At 38.3% G+C, this 22779-nt stretch overlaps 1 protein-coding gene across 1 annotated transcript in view; it reads left to right on the top strand.

The window, feature by feature from the left end:
- The window catches only part of ATP13A4 (ATPase 13A4), a 107048-nt gene that overhangs the window by 10223 nt on the left and 74046 nt on the right, over nucleotides 1–22779 (top strand). The window contains exon 2 of the mRNA XM_081537600.1: nucleotides 20554–20727. Within this exon, the coding sequence (XP_081393726.1) occupies nucleotides 20554–20727 (174 nt within the window). The remainder of the gene's footprint in view (nucleotides 1–20553; nucleotides 20728–22779) is intronic.

The raw sequence follows: 22779 nt of genomic DNA, 5'->3' as shown, positions 1-22779 counted from the left end.
TGGGAATTGGGAGGTCTAGACAAAAAAGTACAAATAGACAAATAGAATTTCCCTTCTAGTCAATAAATAATAGGGTAGCTGAACCAAACAAATGAAGTTTAAAGTGGTTAGATCCCCTATGGGTTTTTTGCCTGAGCAAACGTAAAATATTGAGCTTTTCTGAAGGTATTTTACATATCTAAGAAGAAGAGGAAAAGGACTTTAAAATATATATATTTGTTTTTCCAATTTTATTTTTGTTTTTAAAAGTTATTTAAATTGAAGTATAATTGATATGCAATATTGAATTAGTCTCAGGGGTACAGCAAAGTAACTATGTTCTCTCTCTCTGTTTATGTATATTTTCCCCAATTCTTTTCTTTATAGGCTGTTATATTGAATATAGTTTCCTGTACTATGCAGTAAATCCTTTTTATTTATCTATTTTATATATGGCCATGTGTATCTGTTAATCCTGTACTCCTAATTTATCCTCCCTTTCACATTTGGTGAGGATAAGTTTGTTCTCTATGTCAGTGATTCTGTTTCTATTTTGTAAATAAGTTCATTTGTATTATTTTTTAGATTCCATGTATAAGTGATATGTAATCTTTGAATTACTTCAATTAGTATGACAATCTTTAGCTCCATCCTTATTGCTGTTTTTCTGATTTTAAAAGTTTGTTTAATCATATTTACTTATTTACAAAACAGAAACATATTCACAGACTTAGAGAATGAATTTATGGTTACCAGGGGGAAAGGTGGGGAGGAAGGATAGAGTGGAAGTTTTGGATTGATATGCACATACTAGTATATTTAAAATAAATAACCGACAAGGACCTGCTGCATAAGTCAGGGAACTCTGCTCAATATTCTCTAATAACCTAAATGGAAAAAAAAATTGAAAAAGAATAGATATATATATATATGCATAACTGAATCACTTTGCTGTATACCTGAAACTAACAACATTGTTAATTAACTATACCCCAATATAAAATGAAAATTTTAAATAAAATAAAATAATTTTGATTATCAAAAAGTTCATTTAATTGTATTCAATAATTAAAATGTGCACAATACAAAAATAAAAGAAGAATCACAAGATGCCATCACCCAAGGAAAATACCACTAGTATTTTATTTTATGCATTTATATGTCAGACTTTTTTTGTTTGTGCTTCACCTTTTTTCAGTTAAATTTGAAATCATACTGCATAATTGTTTTGTTTCTCTTCACTTAATATTATTACATGTATTTCTTCCATGTTATTAAAAATAGTTAAGCATTATTTTAATGACTATATAATATTATTTAATTATTACCTTATTCTTATATACATAGGTTACTTTTTACTGCTACTACTTATAATATTGTAGTGAATATCTCTGCATATAAATCTTGTCTGTGCTTTGTATGTTAGAGGAATATTTTTAAAGGCAAGTCTTTCCTAGTTCCTAAAATCATATTTTTGGGGGATCTGCACATTTGTAAGGCCAGATTGGCTAACCCTTCTCAGTAGTAGAGATTTAGACTCAAGTGGAACTGCAGGAAGGGATATGATTTTGACGCTCAGAAATGCCATTTTTGCCATTCTCCGCCCAGAAAACTATAAATAGGAAGTGTGTAATAGAAAGTTGTGATGTTTCTATTTATCCAAAGGCTTCAGGCAAAAGACGTCATGTGCATATTCAGGGTCAGTTCTGACCACAAGGAGTCCCATGTGGCAGGGGTGAACAGGGCTGAAGCAACAGGTTAGGGAAACTTCGTATTTTATTTCAGAAAAGTTTTCTTGTAGCTTCCCCCTGCTCTTTCTACCCTAAGAGGGATAAATAAAAGCTAGAATCCTTAATATCTTGGTAACAAATTCCAATCCCTTTGCCACAGTTATAGTATCTGTTCTTTAATAAATGCCTGATTATAAGGCTTTCAAACCATTGGGAGAAAAAACCAATTATCTTCCTTCTGAAATTTTACAAAGATCATAGAGCAGGAAAAAAAATTGAGTTAACATCATTGAAATAATTGCCTACAAAGGATCTGTATATAAATTAATTGGCAAATTGAAATAAAAGAATATGCATATAAAATACTTTTTCATTATCCCAAGGAGGATATACTTTTCTATTTAATTTCTCATGGCTAATTAATCAACTATTCACTGCTGTATGTTCAATGCTTAGAAAAACTCCTGGCACATAATAACTAAACAACATGTATTTTTGAAAGGCATAAATGAATGAATGACGGATGAATGTAGCTTGTTACAGTTGTTAGATTCCCAAATAATATGAAATAACATGCAAATTAGAAGATAAAAAATGATTAGAATTGAGAGAAATAGATGCCTGGTTTACTACACTTCACTTTACTTGTTCCACAGAATCTCAGGCCAAAATCTTCTTCAAAGATTATCTGACCTTCTCCTGCCCCTTACTTCATTCATCCAACCTTTCTTTAAGTGCCTCAGGGAGAAGGAAACTTATAATAAGACAAATCATTTCCTTGTAAGACAGAACAGACTATTAAAAAAAAAACAAAACTCTTCCTTGTGTTGAACTGAAATATGGTTCTATTAATCTGAATTTATTAGTCTTCTTTTGCTTTTGAGGGCTTCCTGGCAAAAAAACAGTTTCCATTTCTACAAGTCAGGTATTTAAAAATTGTTCTTGTATTTCCCTTGCCCTACCCTTCCAGGTATCTCTTCTTCAGTCTATACAGTTTCATCAATCGTTCTTCAAGTTCTATGAAATCTACTTCAGAAAATCTTGGGATGATAATTAGAAGAAGCTACCTTCTCTTACATAATTCTTTCTTTGAAATCAACAGAGATTCTTGGGTAAAGGTGAATCTACCAGGAGGAACACAGAAGTGCCACTTACTGTGTCATTAAGGTTGTTGATGATAAGGAGTTCAGAACAGCCTGTTCAGATCCAGACAAGTCTTAGAGCAGGCTTATTCTGTTACCAAGTTCGGTTCCTCTGCTTGCCACTTGAAAAATCAATACTCAAGAGACAAGTCTTGGTTGCAAAGGAAAGGTTGCTTTACTCAGGAAGTTGACAATTAGGGTAGAAGGTGGTTTTTGTGTCCCCAAATCAACTGAAGATTCTGCTTGTCCTGAGTAAAGGGAAAAGGGGAAACAATCTCAGTTAATCACTAAGGGGTTCAGATTTCTTTGTCATGTTTCCATTCCATGCAGATTCGCTGACTCCCCCTGAGCTTTCTTTTGACGCTATCTTGCCTACAGATTAGCTAAGGGGGATGAAATATATAACCAACTGAATGCCAAGTTCCAGAGAATAGCAAGGAGAGATAACAAGGTCTTCTTAAATGAACAATGCAAAGAAATAGAGAAAAACAACACAATGGAAAGACTAGAGATCTCTTTAAGAAAACAAGATATCAAGGGAACATTTTGTGCAAGGATGGGCGCAATAAAGGACAGAAACAGTAGGGACTTAACAGAAGCAGAAGATATTAAGAAGAGGTGGAAAGAATACACAGAAGAACTCTACAAAAAAGGTCTTAATGACCCAGATAACCATGATGGTGTGATTGCTCACCAAGAGCTGGACATCCTGGACTGTGAAGTCAAGTGGGCCTTAGGAAGCATTACTAGGAAAAAAGCTAGTGGAGGGGATGGAATTTCAGCTGAGCTATTTCAAATCCTCAAAGATAATCCTGTGAAAGTGCTGCACTCAATACACCAGCAAATTTAGAAAACTCAGCAGTGGCCACAGGACTGGAAAAGGTCAGTTTTCATTTCAATCACAAAGAAAGGCAATGTGAAAGAATGTTCAAACTACCGTACAGTTGCACTCATCTCACACACTAGCAAAGTAATGCTCAAAATTCTCCAAGCTAGGCTTCAATTGTACATGAACTGAGAACATACAAGCTGTGTTTCAAAGAGGCAGAGGAACCAGAGATCAAATTGCCAACATTCATTGGATCATCAGTTCAGTTCAGTTGCTCAGTTGTGTCCAACTCTTTGCGATCCCATGAACCTCAGCATGCCAGGCCTCCCTGTCCATCACCAACTCCCGGAGTCTACCCAAACCCATGTCCATCGAGTCGGTGATGCCATCCAGCCATCTTGTCCTCTGTCATCCCCTTCTCCTGCCTTCAATCTTTCTCAGCATCAGGGTCTTTTCTAATGAGCAGGCTCTTGTGGCCGAAGTGGCCAAAGTATTCGAGCTTCAGCTTCAGCATCAGTCCTTCCAATGAATATTCAGGACTGATCTTTAGGGTGGACTGGTTGGATCTCCTTGCAGTCCAAGGGACTCTCAAGAGTCTTCTCCAACATCACAGTTCAAAAGTATCAATTCTTTGGCGCTCAGCCTTCTTTATGGTCCAACTCTCACATCCATACATGACTACTGGAAAAACCACAGCTTATTAGCCATCTACATCTTCAGGTCTTTTGTCTTATCTAATTGAATTTTGTTTTTACGTTGAGCTTAGAGGGATCTCTATACATTCTAGATACTAGTCCTTTGTCAGGTGTGTGGCTTGCAAATATTTTCTCCAAGTCAATAGACTCTTATTCTCTTAACAGGCAAAAGTTTTCACAGAGCAAAAGTTTCAAGTTTTAATGAATTCCAGTTTATCATTTTTTGTTCCTTTGATGGATTGTGCTTTTGAAAAGTCAAGTCTAAGAATTCTTTGGGTAACTATAGGTCCCAAAATATTTTCCTACTTTTGTTCTTTAAATTATAAGTTTTACATATAAGTATGTAATCAATTGAGGGTTAAGTTTTGTACAAGGTATGAGACTTAGATTGAGGATCATTTTTTGGCTTACGGACGTCCAATTTCTCCTGTTCCATTTGTTGAAAAGGCTATTTTTCTCCATTAAATCACTTTTGCATACTTGTCAACAGTCAACTGGGCATATGTGTATAGGCCTATTTCTTGATTTCTATTCTGTTTCACTGAGCTATGTGCCAATGCTACATTCACTTTGATTAAAGTAACTATATACTAAGTCTTGAAATTCCACCTAATTCTTATTTTTCAAAATTGTTTTAGCTATTATATTTCATTTGCATTTCCATATGCCAAATTTTAGAATAATTTTGTTTATAGCTACCAAAAATTCTTATTGAAATTTTGATAGGAATTGCATTAAATTGGTATATTAATCTGTAGAGAATTAAAATTTTCACTATTTTGAATTTTCCAAACCATCAACATGATGTCTTTCCATTTATTTAGATCTTCTTTGGTTTATTTCATTACCATTTTGTAGTTTTCAATATACAAGTCTTGTACATATCTTGTTATATTCACACATAAGTATTTCATTTTTTTGAATGATTGCAAGTTGTCTTATATTTTTATTTTTGGTGTTCATGTGTTTATTACTGGAATATAGAAATACAGGTGATTTTTGAATGTTTACCTTGTATCTTGTGAATGTGGTGAACTCATTTATCAATTCTAACAGGTTATTTTCTTGTAGATTTCTTGGAATTTTCTATATAGAAAATCGTGCCATATACATGTAAAAACGGTTTTTATTTCTATACTGTGTTTATTTCTTTTTCTTGTCAAACTGTAACTCTAGTACTGTGTTGAATAAGAGTGGAAAGAATAGGCACTTTGTCTTGTTCCTGATCTTATGGAGAAAACATTGTGTGTCATCATTAAATACATTGCCACCTATATGTTTTTAAGATGCTCTTTGTGAAATTGAGGAAATTCCCTTTCATTCTTATTTTACTGAGAGTTTTTAAATCATGAATGGGTGTGAACTTTTATCAAGTACATTTTCTGCATTGATTGATCTGATTCTGTTTTTGCTTTTTCTTTTACTCTCAACATGATGGATTACACTGATTGATTTATGAATGTTGAAGTAGTCTTGCATCCCTGTAATACACCACTTGATAACATTGCATAATTCTTTTAACATATTGCTGATTTTTCTTTGTTAATATTTCACTTAGAACTTCTATATTCCTGAGGGGTATTGGTCTATAGTTTGATGGCTTTCTTTTTCCTTCCTTCCTGTCTTTTTTAAAATACTGTCTGTCTAGTTTTGTTATCAGGGTAACACTTGCTTCATAAAATGCATTAGGGAATGTTTCATCTTTTTTCATTTCCTGAAAGAAATTGCGGAGAATTGATGTTAATTGTTCTTTAAATGTTTAGTAAAATTTTTCAGAGAAACCACCTGGACTTAGATATTTTAGATATTTAAAAAGTATAAATTCAATTATCTTGATAGTTCTAGGGTTATTCAAATTATCTATTATCCTTCTAATGATATGAATAATGAGATCTTTTGTTATAGTTTCACAGGTCTTATGGCTCTATTCAGCATTTTTAAGACTATTTTCTCTCCGTAATTCAGTTTGAGCAACTTTTATTAATCTTTCATTTCACAGATTATTTCTTGTCCCTCCATTTTACTATCGAGCTCATCCTTTGAAATTTTCTGTTTTTTTTAAATTTCAGGCATTGTATTATTCAGTTCTAAAGTTTCTATTTGGTTCTACTATGGTTTTCTAGTTCTTGCTGGGATAGTCTCTTTTTTCATTTGTTTTCTGTTTGACTGTAGTTGATCCTCAATGTATTTTTACGATGGCTTTAAAATCTTTATCAGATTATTTTAACGTCTCTGTTATCTTGGTGTTGGCATCTATTGATTGTGTTTATTCATTCAGTTTGCATTCTAATTCTTTTTGGCATGACTTTTAAAAAGTAAAGCCTTAGGTATTATGTTACAAACTCTGGATCTTATTTAAAACTTAATGCCTTAGTCTGCTTCTGTTGCCAAACTCGTCCAGTAGAGGAAGAGTCGGGCACTAGCTCATTACTGCCAGTTAGTGGGAAAGTCAGGTAACCTACTCAACCGCCACTGATACCTGAGGAGGGGAACGCTCCTCACTATTGCTGGCTGAGGGCAAGAGTTTCACTACCCCTAGGCTCCACTGATAACTCTCTGGCTTAGAGAATTAGAAGAGCCTCATTGCTCTTCTGCTCATGGCTTCTACTGATGCCATGGAAGGGAGTCTTACCACTGCTTGGTGATAGTAAAAAGTTTTGATTCTCCGTAGTCTTCGTTTGACAGCACCCCAGCATGGAGGAGGAGGTGAAACTTGTTCCTTGATCAGCAGGTGTGGTGGTCCAGGCTCCACATGGTTTCCACTGATACCACAGGGAAAAGGGTGCTTGCTACTACTTGGTGGAAATGAAAGTCTTGGCTCCCGTATTTAGCCTTATGTGACATCATTCCTGCTGGGGGGTTAAGGTTCCTTCTTTACACATGGAGAGGAATAGTCTAGACTCCGAACTTGGCTTTTGCTGGTATAGGTGGGGTGGGGCCAGTTTTTTGTGTGTGGACTTTGGACTCTTTCCTGGCCATTTAGATAGAGAGATCAGGCTTTTGGTGTGTGTGTGTCTGTGTTTGTATGTCTTCTCCCACTGTCAGCCTGAAAATAATCGAGATGGACAAAAAGGAGTTTACCAGTAAGCCCAGATAAGGTGAAGAGCATTCTAAATCAAGGAGACACAATGTATGAAGGTACTAAGATATAAAGAGACAGAACACATTCCATTTGGAGAACTGAATGTAGTTTGGCAAAGTTGGTGTGCCATGCATGTATCTGGTGGAGTGAGACAGGAAGAACAGAGAGATGAGGCCGGGAAGATGGTGTAGGGAAGGTTAGGAAGGGCTTTGCTTGCCATTCTAAAAGGAATGAAGGGTTCTAAGAAGGTGACCAACCATAGTGGTTTGGCTGGACCTTCTGGTCACTAGTACTGAAAGCCCACATCCTGAAAAACCCCTCAGTCCTTGACAAATTGGGATGGTTTGTTACTCTAGTAAGAAATTGAAAGCAGATGTCTGTTTGGGGAAGGAACAGCGTGGACAACATTGTAGGTGCACGTTGAACCTAAATGGGGGCTCTTGTAGTGATTCTAGTGAGCATAGAGGTTCAACTAAGCGGAGAGATATATCAGGGATGGAGCAGAGGAGACCAATTTGAGAAACATCTGGGAAACACAGTCCATGGTCTTTGAATTAGTCAGATGTTGAGGGAGGAGGGGGGAGAATATTCAAGGGAATCCCTAGATTTCTGAGTCATGTAACTGGTTGTGTGGTGGTGGTGGTGATTCAGAGAGAGAAGAGGGTTTTAAATTTGTGATGAATTCTGATTGAGGAGGCTTCATAGAGAAAGTTTTATTTGAATAAAATCTATTTATTTAAAGATTGGTAGGATTTTATTTTCCCTAGGAAAAGGAACAACAAGATAGGGGCAGGCATTTGCAATGTAAAAACAAAGAAAAACCCTGCTTGAATAAAGGCATACTGATAGGTAAGAGGGTGTTTTTAGGAACGATGTGTGGTTATAGGACATACTCATTTTAAATACACCTTTGCCTATTATGACTCTGATTAGACTGAGAGAAATAAGAGAAAAGGTGTTGTTCTACTATGAGTATAGGTTAAGGCAAGGCTACCCTGTAGTATGTCATGGATGGCACTGGGGTGCTAGAGATAGATTATAGGAGTTCTTATGGGAAGGCTGAGCTATTGATTCCTTCCAGCTTTAAGCAGCCTCACCTACTTATCTGATCTGCACTGTGAAAATATTATCATTTTTCAATGAGTCTCACTGTAGAAAAAAGATTTGGAAGCACTGTGCTAACGAAATGTCTTTTTTGGTTTGGCTTATAGTCACATTGGAGAAGGAAATAGCATACCACTCCAGTATCCTTGCCTGAAAAATCCCATGAACAGAGGAGCCTGCTGGACCACAGTCCATGGGGTCGCAAAGAGTTGGGCACAATTGAGCAGCTAACACACACATAGTCAAGCTAATTTAAGTATGACATAAAATCATACCTCTATTTTTATTAAAATGCAAAATAACAAAACAAAAATTATGTTCTTTTTTTCTTTCTTGCTCATAGACAATTTTTCCCCAAGCTTTATTGATACATACTTACATATAACATTGTGTAAGTTTAAGGTGTACAGTGTGATGATTTGGTGTATGTATATATTGTGAAATGAGTAAGTTCTTTATAAACAAAACTTTTTTTTTTTTTTTTTTACTATTTCTTTGTGGGATAAATGTTATTTTTCTAAAAAAAAGTCAATTAAAATCAGCTGAAGATTAGGTCATTTTTCTGTTGTCTTTGTGTAACATCTGATATCAGTGGAAGTAGCTATTAGCATTTGAACTCTTGCAGAAGCACTATCTGTTTCATAAGTCGTTATCATGAAATAGGGAAAGAACTAGATTAAATGAACCAGCAAAACTACAATGGGGAACATATAAGAGTATATGACATTTCCCCTTTTCTTTCATTGTGAGATATTATATAGTACCTATATAAAAGCACAACAAATATTTTTATACAGTTTATTGGATAGTTTTAAGGTGTGTGTGTGTGTGTGTGTGTGTGTGTGTGTGTGTGTGTGTGTTAGTCACTCAGTTGTGTCTGACTCTTTGGGACCCCATGGACTGTAGCCTGCCAGGCTCCTTTGTCCTTGGAATTCTCCAGGCAAGAATATTAGAATGGGTTGCCATTTCCTTCTCCAGAGGACCTTCCTGACCCAGGGATTGAACCCGGGTCTCCTGCATTGCAGGCAGATTCTTTACCATCTGAACCAACAGGAAAGCTGAACTATAAGGTGAAAAATCTATTAATAATTATCAAGATTAAGAAACAGGATAATGCTACTCCAGTTTGGGGAAAAACCAGTCGTAGTGGACATTAGTCGAGCCATTGAAAAATCTGAATATAATTTGCATTCTAGTTGAGATTAAAAACTCATAGACATGAAGAAATAGAGGCCAGTGATTGAAAAAGCAAACTATAAAAGAGTATTTATAGTACAATTTCATTTTGATAAAAGAAACATGTATGCAGTAAGTTGTTAACTGTGAGTCTGGGTTGTGGAGATTTAAAACTGTATTTTTCTTTTCTGATTTAAAATGAACAAGTATTGCTTCTGTAATAGCAAAGGCATAAAACAAATACCTGCAATTATATCATAATTATCTGGCCCAGCGTAAGTGTACTGAATTACCCTTTAGTTGGGTGTGGCATTCCAGGATATTTCAACAAACTAGGAATTCTGGCCTCACTTTTGTTCCACTACTCTTCTAACCTTTCCATTTTTATTGTGCTCACTCATTTCCCTATCACTCAGCCTAACTTCATCAACTGCCATTTTGGTCCATTAATTGCTTGAAATTCTCCAGCAGATTAGGAAGCCTCTTTTCTGTCAGTCAAAACCAGAATCATGCCTCATGGCTTGATGGTGCCATCTTACAGAATTGTGAGAAACCTTCTCCAAGGAAGAGCTCAAGTCTGAATATCAGTTATGGAAATGAATAATGTAGTTTTGTCACACTGGGGAATTACGATGCTCAGTTGATGAATAAGGCACAGTGGCCAGGAAGTCACACAATGTCACAATGGGAGTGGTGTGCCAGCTCCCATCCTTGGGGCCAGGCATGGGGCTTCTTGCATGTGGCATGCTCCCTCTTTCAGAGGGCTGTCAGATGGTCTCAGGCAAGTGGTCTGCACAATATGTTGGCAGTAATTTGCACAAATGGTACCGTAGGAACCACCCTCTATTTTTCCTTAAAGGAATGTTGAAGCTTGAGTGCAGGCCACATGGGCAGCTATGAAGTAGAGGCAGGCATCTCCATGGAAGGGATTTATAACCATAATGTGCACCTATGAGGGGACTGCAAGCTAGTCATATAAGTGATATTTGTGAGGTTCCTCTTGTATAAGTACTACAGACATCAAAATTTAGAGGGACTTGAGAGATCATATAATTCCATCACCTCTGTGACAGAGTGAAACTGAGGCCCAGACTGGAGAAAGGAATTATTTAATAGAATCAAGGTTCAGACTAGAGCCCAGGATTCCCCATTTCCAAGCCAGTGCTTTCCCCTCTGCATTGGTGTTTGCAAATCTATGACTCTCGAGTTATCACGATGGGTCCAAGGATTTTTATGTTCAACAAGCTTTCACAGCTTCCATAGGCAAAAGCAGAAACGAATCATTTAAAAAGCTGTCAAATAAATGTGCAAAAAAATGTACAATCAATTTAATAGTAAATCAAAACTCATATGGCCATTGCGTAGAAGACAGAACACTGCTAGCATTCCAGATGTTTTCCTGAGGCCCTCCTTAACCATAACACATCTCTGTCACCCAATATAGAAATAACTTCTTACTTTCTGTAATTCTTATTTTCTTACCTTTAAAATATTTTTTCTAACCATTCCATGACAATATTTTTGAAACTTATACAATTAAATCATATTGATTATACTCTTTTGTGTTTTGCTTCTTCTGTTTATTTTTGAGATATATCCATATTATTGCATAAAATTAGAGTTTATTCATTTTCATTGTATCAGAACAGATCATTATAAGACTATACTTTAAAAATGTCAGTTTCATTGTTGATGAACTTTTGGATTGCTTCCAGCTTTGATTTTTTTCATATTCGTGTCTTCTGGTACACACATGCATACATTTCTGCAGAGAAGGTTCTTACCAGTGGAAGATATGCAGGCTGGATAGCACAGCAATGTTAAGAAAGAGCTAATTCTAAAAAGATGGTAAGTAGTGATTATAGGCATGCTTTCCACCCACCTCTTCTGTATGGAAAAGATTTCAGGCCATCTCAACAAGAGAGCTTGGTAATTTTCAGAATGGTGATTTTCCGAATTATTTTTGTCTATAGAAGACCTTGTTTGGCATGCACTTGTAATGGAAGATCAATATATTTATACTGATTTTATATTGTTTGAACAGATAGAAATGGAATTGTTCAGCTTGAGAGGAAAATGTTTGAGTTCAGAGTACCAGCTTCTGGGTTTCAGCCCACTGTCAGGTACATGATGTAGTCATTAGTAAGGTTGTCTGAAAATGAAACAGGCTTACCCAGGAAGTAGGGTTTGCTCAACTGGAGGTCTGGGTGTTTCATATTGTGAAAGAAATGCAGGATTATCTCTGATCCTTCTTTCTCTCAGAGTTCACATAGCATACTTCCCCCATCTTTCATTTATAATATCCTATGGTAAGTGACAAACAATCATATCTGGGGATAAAGGCCAACAAGAATCCTTGAGGATACAATCTATTGTCAAGATAAATTCGCCACTGTTCGAGAGTGGACGTGTGACTTTGGAAGGAGATCATTGCTTTTTCCTATGCTTTCTCTGTGTGTGCCCTTGTTTGAGAATTCTCCTATGGTCTCAGATTTCTCCTCTTGAAAAATGATACTTGACTGGATGTTTGCTAAGATTCATCACATGCTAACAGTCTGGAATTGTCATTCTTGGCATCTCTGTTTAGCAGTCTAGTAATATTTAATAATGTCATCAGAGCCATTTGTTCACTCAAAAAAGTATTAGAGGACCCTATTTTGTTCCAGGACGTATTCTGCTGTGTACCAGGGATCCAGCAATGAACAATATAGACAGAAGCTCTGCTCCTGTGAAACTTACATTCTAGGAACCTATCATGAAAAAAATAAACAAATAAGAAAAATATCAGATAAAAATAGGGACTTGTAGAGATTTGAAAAGGGTGATGGGAAGAGCATGATTGGATAGCTTCTTTAGACTGTGTGGTTGGGGAAGCTGAGATCTGAGTGATAATGGGGGCGGGCAGCCATGTTAGGGTATCTCTGAGGGTTTATCAATTAACCTTAAGTCTAACAGCCCTTGAAATAAGAACAACTTCTATTTAAGTTGTGTGTTTGCCACTGTTATCCCATTTCTTTGTCAATAACAGTTTTGTGAGGCAGGCATTATTATTATTATTATTTAGGTGGGGTGGTGACTTCCAGATGCTAACATTAGTAAGTAGCAGAAACAGGTCTTGAACTCAGAGTTTGGTCTTTACATGTGTTTCCCCCTGTTCTGCTGTCTGAGTGACTCTTCTGTGCATTGACTTCCCAGATGGGATGGTATCTCAGATACTGATCTATCTGAGGCCTACCGGTCTTAACAGTACTCAGACATCACCAGCAAGGAAAGTTTTCATTTCAGCATCATACGGAAATCTAGAAAATGCATCTTGCCCAATATTACCGGGCCAGAAAATGATGTTGACTGTAGAAACCACTGTCTGGTTGCTGGGTGGTGTCCCTCTGTCCTGGTTCCTCTCTCTCTGCAGTTTGAAGCTTGTGAAAACCTGTTTAAGAGGAGCCTAAGAACCTGTCTGGGTGGTGCATGCATTAGCTCAAATGTGAATAATTGGCAAGAATTCAAGCACTATCCCCCGCCAGATGAGACTATCGGAGGGCAGGGGCGGGAGTGTCTTCATGAGAGGTAACCCTGTTTGTGGAAAGACTTTTCTCTGTTGCCTACCAGCTGGGTGACTCTGAGGACTTTCCTTAACCTCCTTGAACCTTACCTTTCTTCATCTCACCTCCAGATGATAATTACCTTCTTTGTAGGGTTGTGAGGATTAAAGCGGAGTATGAAAAAATAGATATTTAGGGTGACTGGTACACAATGACGTTATTATTTATACAAACTGTATGTTTCATGAGCTTTAGCCAAGCTTGGGAGGACAATTATCCGCAGGGAAGGGTGTCACTGTCCTGTCTGCCACTAATGGATGGGACAAGTTGCTTTTCTGTCAGCCAACTGGCCTGACAAGGAGGTGTTTCCACAGCCCAGGCTGGCAGCCTTCTGGTCTGACAAAAGGAAACCCTGATTAGGTTGAAGGACATTGAAGCCCCAAATGCGTTTGTTCTTCCTCCTTCCAGAACCAGACTGCTGCCCACCTGGAATGTCCAGCTAGGCAGAGGCCTCTGTCCCTGCCTTTGCCCGAGGGCCCCAGCTTTAGGATCGTCACAAGAGGTCTGCCTGCTGTTTGTGGAAGGGGAGAGATGCAAGTGTGCTTTTTAAGGGTTTGGCAAACTCTCTTTTGGCCAGTGGCTTAGAGGACATGTCCTAGAATCCCAAAGTCCCACCCAAAGTTGCATTCTCTATCCATACAAGAGGTGGTTGATTGGAACGCCACAATACACGGACCTGTACTACCTTAAACTGGCATTCTGTTCTTCAATGCACTCTGAGGTCCTGAGGCAGGATAGGGGTCTGTGAGTTTAAGGGAAATGTCCTGGTGGCTGGGGCAGAGTGAGAGCGATGGGGTGGTTCAGGTCGGGGAGGGATGTGGGTGCAGTCCATAGGGGCATTTGACTTTCTCTCTTAACCCCTATAACCCCTATTTCCTCATCTGCAGAATGAATTGTTGTGACCACTACTGGACTTAGTGGTCATGTGGCATTAAGTCCTTTTTGACAATAGATTTCAATGTCAAAATTTCTAATTCTGTTCTGGGTGCTGAGGATGACGTCTGAGGCACTACGACCTAGAGATCTGTTTAGGTGGGAGAAGCTCAAAGTCTAAAGCAGGCTTCTCAACCTCCTCACTACTTTGGGCCACATAATTTTTTGCTGTGGAGTTTTGGGGGTAGCTGTCTTCTGCATTGTAGGATGTTAAGCAGCCTTCCTGACCTCTACCCATCAGATGTCTGTAGCACCTCTCAGCCAGGTGAGAGTGACCCCAAAAGTCTCCAGACATTGCCAAATGTCCCCTGTGGGGTAAGATCAGCCCTGGTTGACAACCACTGGCCTACAGTGAAAGGTTGCAGTGAGGAGGACCCGGATGAAATGAAAAATAGAAGCTGACATAGACCCTCAGGGTTGGGGGAAAGGGAAAGCCTGGCAGAGACCATGGGATATGAGGAGCACCTGCTCATTTCAAGGGGGGCATTTCCCACTCGCTCTGGCTGATTCTTCCTTCCTTTTTTCCTTAAGACTTCAGGTCTCACTATTAGTGGTCCATAATCTTTGCTTCATGACATACTCGTTCTCTGCCCATTCTGTATAGCATTAATTTAGTCATTTAATTAATTCCTTATAATAATGTGATGACCCCACCACTCAAATAAAATCTAGAATTTTGACAATAACCTACATATGACAGAGTGGTCCCTCTTTCCCTATCTCACCCCAATAGAAGTAACCCATTGTCCTGTACTATGCGGTCATTATTCCCTTATCTTCCTCTCTATGGTTTTCTTTTCTCTAAGTGTATCCTAAAAGTAACCTTAAAATTTTAGTTGTTTTTAACTTTATAAAAAGATTACGGTGCTGATGTAAGCCTTTGCACTGACTGTTTTCATTTACTATTGTTATACTAAAGTCATCCCTACCCTTGGGTGTTGCTGGGAGCTGATTTATTTGAAGTGCCATATCAGGTCCTATAGGACCTGTTATGTCCATAGCCCCTCTCACCAGGTGAGAGCCAAATGGTCCTATAGTGTGAACACACACAGAGTATTATCTTCTGTCTCACTGGGTGGTATTGGGTTAGTTCCTGGGCTGTTTTGTACAAGTCTCTTTGTGCTCCCTAGTTGGTTCTTTTTTAAAAAATTATTTTTATTGAAGTAATAGTTGATTTGCAATGTTGCATTAGTTTCAGGGTTACAGCAAAGTGATTCATATATGTGTGTGTGTGTGTGTGTGTGTGTGTGTGTATGGGGTGCCATTGCCTTTTCCGATATATACATATATACACACATATATACATATATACACACATATATACATATATACTTTTTCAAATTCTTTTCCCATGTAGGCTATTACAAAATAGTGAGTAGAGTTCCCTGTGCTATACAGTAGGTCCTTGTTGTTTATCTATTTTATATACAGTAGTGTGTGTATGTTAATCCCAAATTCCTCATTTATTGTTCCTCCAGCAACTTTCCCCTTTGATAACCATAAGTTTGTTCTCTGTGCTTGTGAGTCTGTTTTATAAATAAGTTCATTTGTGTCATCTTTTTGGTCCCCAGTTGATTCTTACAGTGCAAGAATGTGAGTATAGGATGGTCACAATTTCTCATTTAATTTTAAAGAAAAAGTAGAACTTCTATGTGAAAATAACTGGGGCACCAATTTAAAGTTTTAAGAAATACTTACCAGGCCAACAAGAAACCTTTCTGCAGGCTATTCTTTTTGAGCCTCCAGTTTAAGATTAGGTCATTCAGGTTGAGAATTTCTCACCTGAATGGAGAAGTTAAATTAACTTAGGGGACACTTAGGAAATCATTCTTTAGCACTAAAGAATGGCAAACAGGAAACAACCCAGGCAGAAATTTGAATAGAATGTGTGGTTAAGATCAGCAGGAAGTTAAATCGTGTTTTTTTTTAGCACAACTTATTGTACTGCTTGGGAATATAGCAAAACATTCCCTTCACGTGAAACATTTGAAAATAAGGGAAAAGAAATTATCTTTAGGGAAGTAAGCTTTTAAAAAATGAATCACTTTAACTTTCCAATATTTAATGAAGCTAGAGGAGAAAAGCAAAATTGTCTTAAAGAGAATAAATGGCTCCCAGGCCAACAGGATCTGACTGTAACTGATCAAACATATTTAAAGAAAGCATGTTAGTCAGGGTGAGAGAACATTCCAGAGCCCAGTTTAAGCACTCTGTTTGCATATGGCTTCACCGGCAGGATAATCACAATTGTGGAGATGGTGCCATTGGAAAGAGAGCAAACTCGTAACACCCATACGTGTATTTATCTGGTCCGTGTGACAGGTACATACATCTCTCTCTCTCATGACACCCCTGTCTCTGGGATCTGTTTAACTGGAGACTTCTCTGGGAGGTGTTCTGTCAGTCTCTGGGTCTAGAAGGCTGACAGCCATTCTCAGGACTTAGTGGCCCCCAGGGAATCAGATCACCTTATGGAGCTTTTTGGAGTCTGCCAGTACTCTGCTTTGGTGGTCACCCTCTCAACCCTCCCCTGCATTTCCATGAGATCCTGTCCTTACACTTCTCCTTTCACTAAGTGCTTGCCTAGTATCAGGTCCCAAGTTCACATAGAGTGTAAATTCTTTAAAATCAGCCTTGATTTAGACTTAGCCCTTTAGTGCAGGGTCCTTTCTAGACTCTGGGAACCCCCTGAATCTCTGTGGAGAACTTTATGTATGTGTATTTCTGAGGAGAAATCCGTAGACTCTAAAGGAGTTCTGTTAGCCAAGGTGATTTAGATCATTGCTTGGGGCTTCCTTGGTGGCTCATACAGTAAAGAATCTGCCTGCAATGCAGGAGACTCAGTTCGACCCCTGGGTCAGGAAGATCTCCTGGAGAAGGGAATGGCAACCCACTCCAGTCTTCTTGCCTGGAGAATTCAGTTCCATGAGTAAAAGAGCCTGGCGGGCTACAGTTCATAGAGTTGTAAAGAGTCAGACACAACTGAGGAACTCACGCTTTTCACTTTCAGGGAACATAGTTTGACTTCTTGAGTACAGGGGAGAAGGGAAAAGGCCTATACACCTAGGAGTCTGACTTTTGGCCCTTAGGGGTACAAAGGATGTAGATGCCCTGGGACAGACGGAGGAGGAGAATCTGTGGATTGGAGGGGGATGAAGAAAGGGACAGCTTGCTATTCTGTAATGCAAGCAGACTGCCAGGAGGGTAGTATTTTTGGGACACTTGCCCAACTTTTTTTTTTTTTTTTGACTTATGGACTCTTTTTTGTGGGACAAAGTGTGGGTGGAGTGCAGAGTAGGAGGAACCGTTCCCTCAAGCATTTTTGCAGACATGGAACGCACTCTGTAATGCAGGAAGAAAATTGCTATGGGGTGATAAGAAACCGCACTGTACACATTTTTGCCATTTTAAACCCAGTATCTATGAATAGTCCCTGCAATGCCTGCAATTTGCTGTACACTTAAAAATTTTTTTCTTAAACTGAACTTAAATTAGAAGCAAAATGAAGAAAGGCCCTAGGGTAGAAATGGTCAGCCCACATTACCTTCAGTGTGCTGCCTAGGTCTGGACCTGAGGCCCAGTTCTGAGTTACTTTGAACATTGTGCATTGGAAAATTTATTTAGATCTTTTTCAGTGAGATCAAAGTGTGTATAAAGTGCATGGTGAAAGGTTTTTCAGTGTTCCATCAATGTTAGCTACCGTCATTGTTTCCAAATCATTAGCTGCTAATAAAAACTATTACTATACTCACTTTAAACTCTAGTTTTCTTAGTTGGAAACTGAAGGTCATCACTCTTGCGTTACTTTGAAAATGAACATGAAAATACTTGGGAAGCTACAGAAAGCTTTCATTGAATAGCCTGTAAAAGAATGCACAGTGATAAGGGGGATTTGTGCTTATATTAGGGACAGAACTGGCATAACTTCAGCATAATTAACCAGGGGCTTAGTTGAATGGCAAGATAAAGAAGCATTTAAATGTAATATTTCAAAAAAGGTGAAAAATTGGCTGGGTGGGAAGGGTGGGTAGAGTTGATCTGTTCCACAATGTAGGAATGTAATAAAAAAAAGCACATGGAAAAAGATGGTGGGATGGACTCAGGACAGGTCTGGAATTTAGAATTGGTACCCTGCTTGGTATGAAACCAATAAAGCATTGCTTCCAGTGTGGTGAGGGTACAGAAACATCCCAGGTTTGGCGTCTGGGGAGCGACAACTGGAGTGTGGGACAGAAGAGTATTTATGTCAGGAGAGACATTCTACTTTTCAGTCAGTCAAGAGCTTGTCTTTTTGTGATGAGGCGAGCATTTTATCAAAGGCGCGCCAGATGTGAACACTACCTAAGGAAGCTATCAGCACCTGTGTGCACTGCTAATGAGAGAAAGGAACCCAGTAATACACCTGTAAGCAGCTTTCAGCCAAGGATCACAAGAACTTTCCTGCTAATACATCTTTATCAACTGAGACGGGAAAGTTGGAGGATTAAAAGTTGCATGTTTCAGATCCCCTTTTTTCCTACCAGGCAATTCTAACAAAAGTAAAATAGTTGATACCAAGAATTCTTAGATCTAAATGCCAGTTCAGTTCAGTTGCTCAGTCGTGTCCGACTCTCTGCGACCCCATGAATTGCAGCACGGCAGGCCTCTCTGTCCATCACCAACTCCCGCAGTCTACCCAAACCCATGTCCATCAAGTCAGTGATGCCATCCAGCCATCTCATCCTCTGTTGTCCCCTTCTCCTCCCGCCCCCAATCCTACCCAGCATTAGGGTCTTTTCCAATGAGTCAGCCCTTCGCATGAGGTGGCCAAAGTATTGGAGTTTCAGCTTCAACATCAGACCTTCCAATGAACACCCAGGATTGATCTCTTTCAGGATGGATTGATTGGATCTCCTTGCAGTCCAAGGGACTCTCAGGAGTCTTCTCCAACACCACAGTAAATGCCAGTAAGCTATGTCAAATTTCCAATCAAATTTTGGATCTATGTTCCAGGAAATGGTAATGTAGCAGCAGCAGCAGTAATTACTCATGTTAGCACTTTTACATAGTAACTCATTTAAACTTCACAACAACCCTGGGAAGTGGGTGCCGTCACCACCCTCATTTTATGGATGACAAGGCAAGAAATTAAAAGGTTAACTTACTTGTTCAACCTCACACCCAGTAAACCAAAGACTAGGCTTTGAACCCAAAGTATCTTGATCCAGAGAATGCGCTTTTAAATCAGACATGCTCCTTCCTCTCAACCTTAATTATTATACTTAATGTGCGATATACCTATGGCTTTGTGGGCTATAGCTGTGGGATGGAGACCATAAACTTTCGGGGTGGTTTTCTGTTCTGTCCCAGGCTTTCTTTGGAAGGAAAAAGTTTGTCCAGATAATAAATTTATTAGAGGTCAGACTCTTACCTTGTTAATCTTTGCATTGTCCATGATCTTCTGTTCCCCTCATGGCACATAGCAGCTGCTCAATAAGCAAGAGTTGAAATAAATCAAAGAGTCTCTATGGTTTTTTTCCCCCTTAGTATAAAATTCTTTTTGCTACTAAACAAGAGAGAAGGGTGGAAAGGCCTAACTGTCTTTACCGCAAATCCCCAAAGGCAAGCTGAGATTTAGTTGTTCATGGTCAAACAATTTCACCAAATCCTGACTCTGAACTCAAGGCCTGGTTCCAGCTCCCTGCCTCCATCCCTGCTCTTCCCACAAAGCTGCTGGTCTCAGCTAGGGGAATCATTCATTGTTGCTGTCACCCAGTCCTTCTGACACATGGCTCATGGTCACATCTGTGAAGGTTGTGGATCAAGTTCAAGACTTGAAGGCTAATGAATCTGGGTTTGAATCTTGACAGCAGAACTGGCCAGCTCCGTGACCTTGGACAAATCATTACATTCAGCCTTTCTGAGCTCAGCCTCATCATTTATGAAGTGAGGGTCATATTATCCTATTCAGAGGATGCTTGGGAGACTTAAACAAGGTGATGTATCATGTAGTATAGTGTTTGGCTCAGGGTAGCCAGGTGCTGAAATTGTAGAAATCGAATTTCCCCAGTTGGAATACAACTTCTTGGAAGTCTGAAATCACAGCTTATGAAGAATTTTTGTCAGAGATCTTTCTCCACTTTCTCAAACCCTCACTCTGTTCTTCTGTTCTCCCCTCAACCTCTTCAGCTTCTTCACACTCTGCATGTCCCCCCACCAGTTTTGTCAGCAAAATTCCAGTTTGTTCATTTGTTGTTTATTATACTTAACCAATATTTGGATTAATTTTGGTTCTACCCCAGGAGATATTTGGCTACCAGACTCAGAGTTGCCGGAAAACCCTCTGCCTTGCTGGATCCATCTTCTCCTTTGGGATCCTTCCCTTGGTGTTTTACTGGAAACCCGCTTGGCACGTGTGGGCAAATTGCATCCCGTGCTCCTTGCAAGAGGCAGATGTCGTGTTGCTGAGGACAACGGTAAGTGTGTCCCTGGTTCTCTACCTAGCAGCCCTTTCTCCTGAACATCTTGACGTGGGATGGCTGTGGGGAGACGAGCACAAGGCAGGTAGCAGCTAGAGGTCCAATCTCCGGATCCATCTTAGCCTTACAGTTATTTACCAAAAATTTAATAATTTGTATGTGATGTGATTTCACTAAGAAGACTTAATTCATAGGGTATTCCTTTTAAAATTATGATTGTATTGAATGTCAAAGTAGGGAGTGGCACCTTAGGTTTGTTACTTAACCTTTTGGGACTTCAGTCTCTCTATTTGTAAAATGGAACTGGTAAAAGCACATGTTCTCTCTTTGATTGGTGTGAGGATGAAGTGAGATTACATTTGTAAAAGCCATTTACAAAACGTAAATTGTTTGATCACTCTCATTTACAAATTGTAAATGATCTTTGATCATTATCAAAGATTGTTTTGTGTGTCTGTGTGTATATGTTTTTTTTCCTCTTTCTTTTTTACTTTTTAAATTATGAAAATATGATAACACATTTACAGGAGACTTGGAAAATACAGAATAAAATTATAGTACAAAATATACAGAATATACTTCCACTATATATTATAATTTTTTAAATGTAGATAAATTTAGATTTTTAGTTAGAGTTTCAATATCAAACACTTAAAAAACTAGTAGAATGATTATACAGAGATGTAGAAGGATATAATAGACCTGAAAAGCACTATGAACCAATTTGTGTGTGTATGTGTTTTTTATCCAGGAACTTTACAGGCTTACTGAACAGAAGGGCTTGCTGTAGCCTAGATACACCAACATATAATGGCCTTGCTCATCTGGGTGCTATGTCCTTCACTTACTGGCCATTGGCATTTCCTTGTAGGACAGGATACATGGGGAAAGTACCCTTCAGCTAACACTCATCTACACTCAGTCAGGTCACATCTCCTAGTTGCATGTTGGCTTTGCAACTGAACATACAGTGCAAAGTCCAAAAAGGCATTGGTGCCTCAGGAAACTTCATTCCATCACTCCGCCCCTAACTCTTTGAAACTTCATTCCATCACTCCGCCCCTAACTCTTTGAAAGGCTTTCTCTCATTTCACTGTCTCCTTCAACTAATCAGAGCCAATGAAACCACCTTCAATCTTGCCTTTTTCATCTTGATTTCAACCTTAATTTTTAATTACCTGCTCTTGTGAGTTATTTTAAATGGATTTGCTATGCCAGAGGCTCTCCAAATAAATGAGGTGCTAAATTAGTCTTTATGTAATTAGAGAAGAGCTCAATTATTTCAAACACTTCTACTATGTGAGTCTTAGATAAAAATAAGCTTTGGGAGCCAAAAGTTTAAAAGTCTGCTGTTGGGTTATTTGCATTAAAATGACACCTTAAGAAAGATATTATTTGGATTATATTATAATAGCTGAACAGTGAAGATTTCCCAGTAAGGTAACCTGGATGACTCCTACCTGAAAATGTGTTGTATATCTGTTTTTTGTGTTATTAAAAAATCAGTACTTGGTATTTATCATCAATCTCACACTGGTAAGATTACAGATCATTATCCTGGTTACTGATTAGGTAGTCATTTTTTAACTGAAAAAAAAAAAGATAGTAACGTGATATACTGGCTGGAAGTCTTTAGCATCTAGTTTATTTTCTGTTCCCCTCCTCTTATTAAGCACCTCGAAGAGTGAGATTTTTTTCCAAATAATAAGAGTAATTACATTTCTATTTTATAATTTTAAAAGTGACATTTTATTCATTATTCATCTACTCCTGAATTTTAACCAATATTTGTATCGATGCCACATTTCTATAGAAATAACATGATTTACATTCATCGGTGTTTTGAATTCAGATGCTCCTGATGATTTCCGTAGTTTTTATCTTTATTATAATCACAAATACATTTTTTCCCTTCATTGTCATCGTATGTCACATGTTGCTGAAGATGATGTGCATAAAACTTTGTGATGATTGGTTATCAGGCCTGACTCTAGGCATTTCACTTCTATGTTTTCATAGGGAACATTTTCCCTTCAGTTTCACCTAAAG

This window comes from Giraffa tippelskirchi, chromosome 2 (assembly GCF_054371585.1).
Source record: "Giraffa tippelskirchi isolate mGirTip1 chromosome 2, T2T-mGirTip1v1.2.pri, whole genome shotgun sequence".
Classification (NCBI taxonomy): Eukaryota; Metazoa; Chordata; class Mammalia; order Artiodactyla; family Giraffidae; genus Giraffa; species Giraffa tippelskirchi.
The sequence above is the reverse complement of the archived record's forward strand: the minus strand, read 5'-3'. Positions and strand labels throughout refer to the sequence as shown.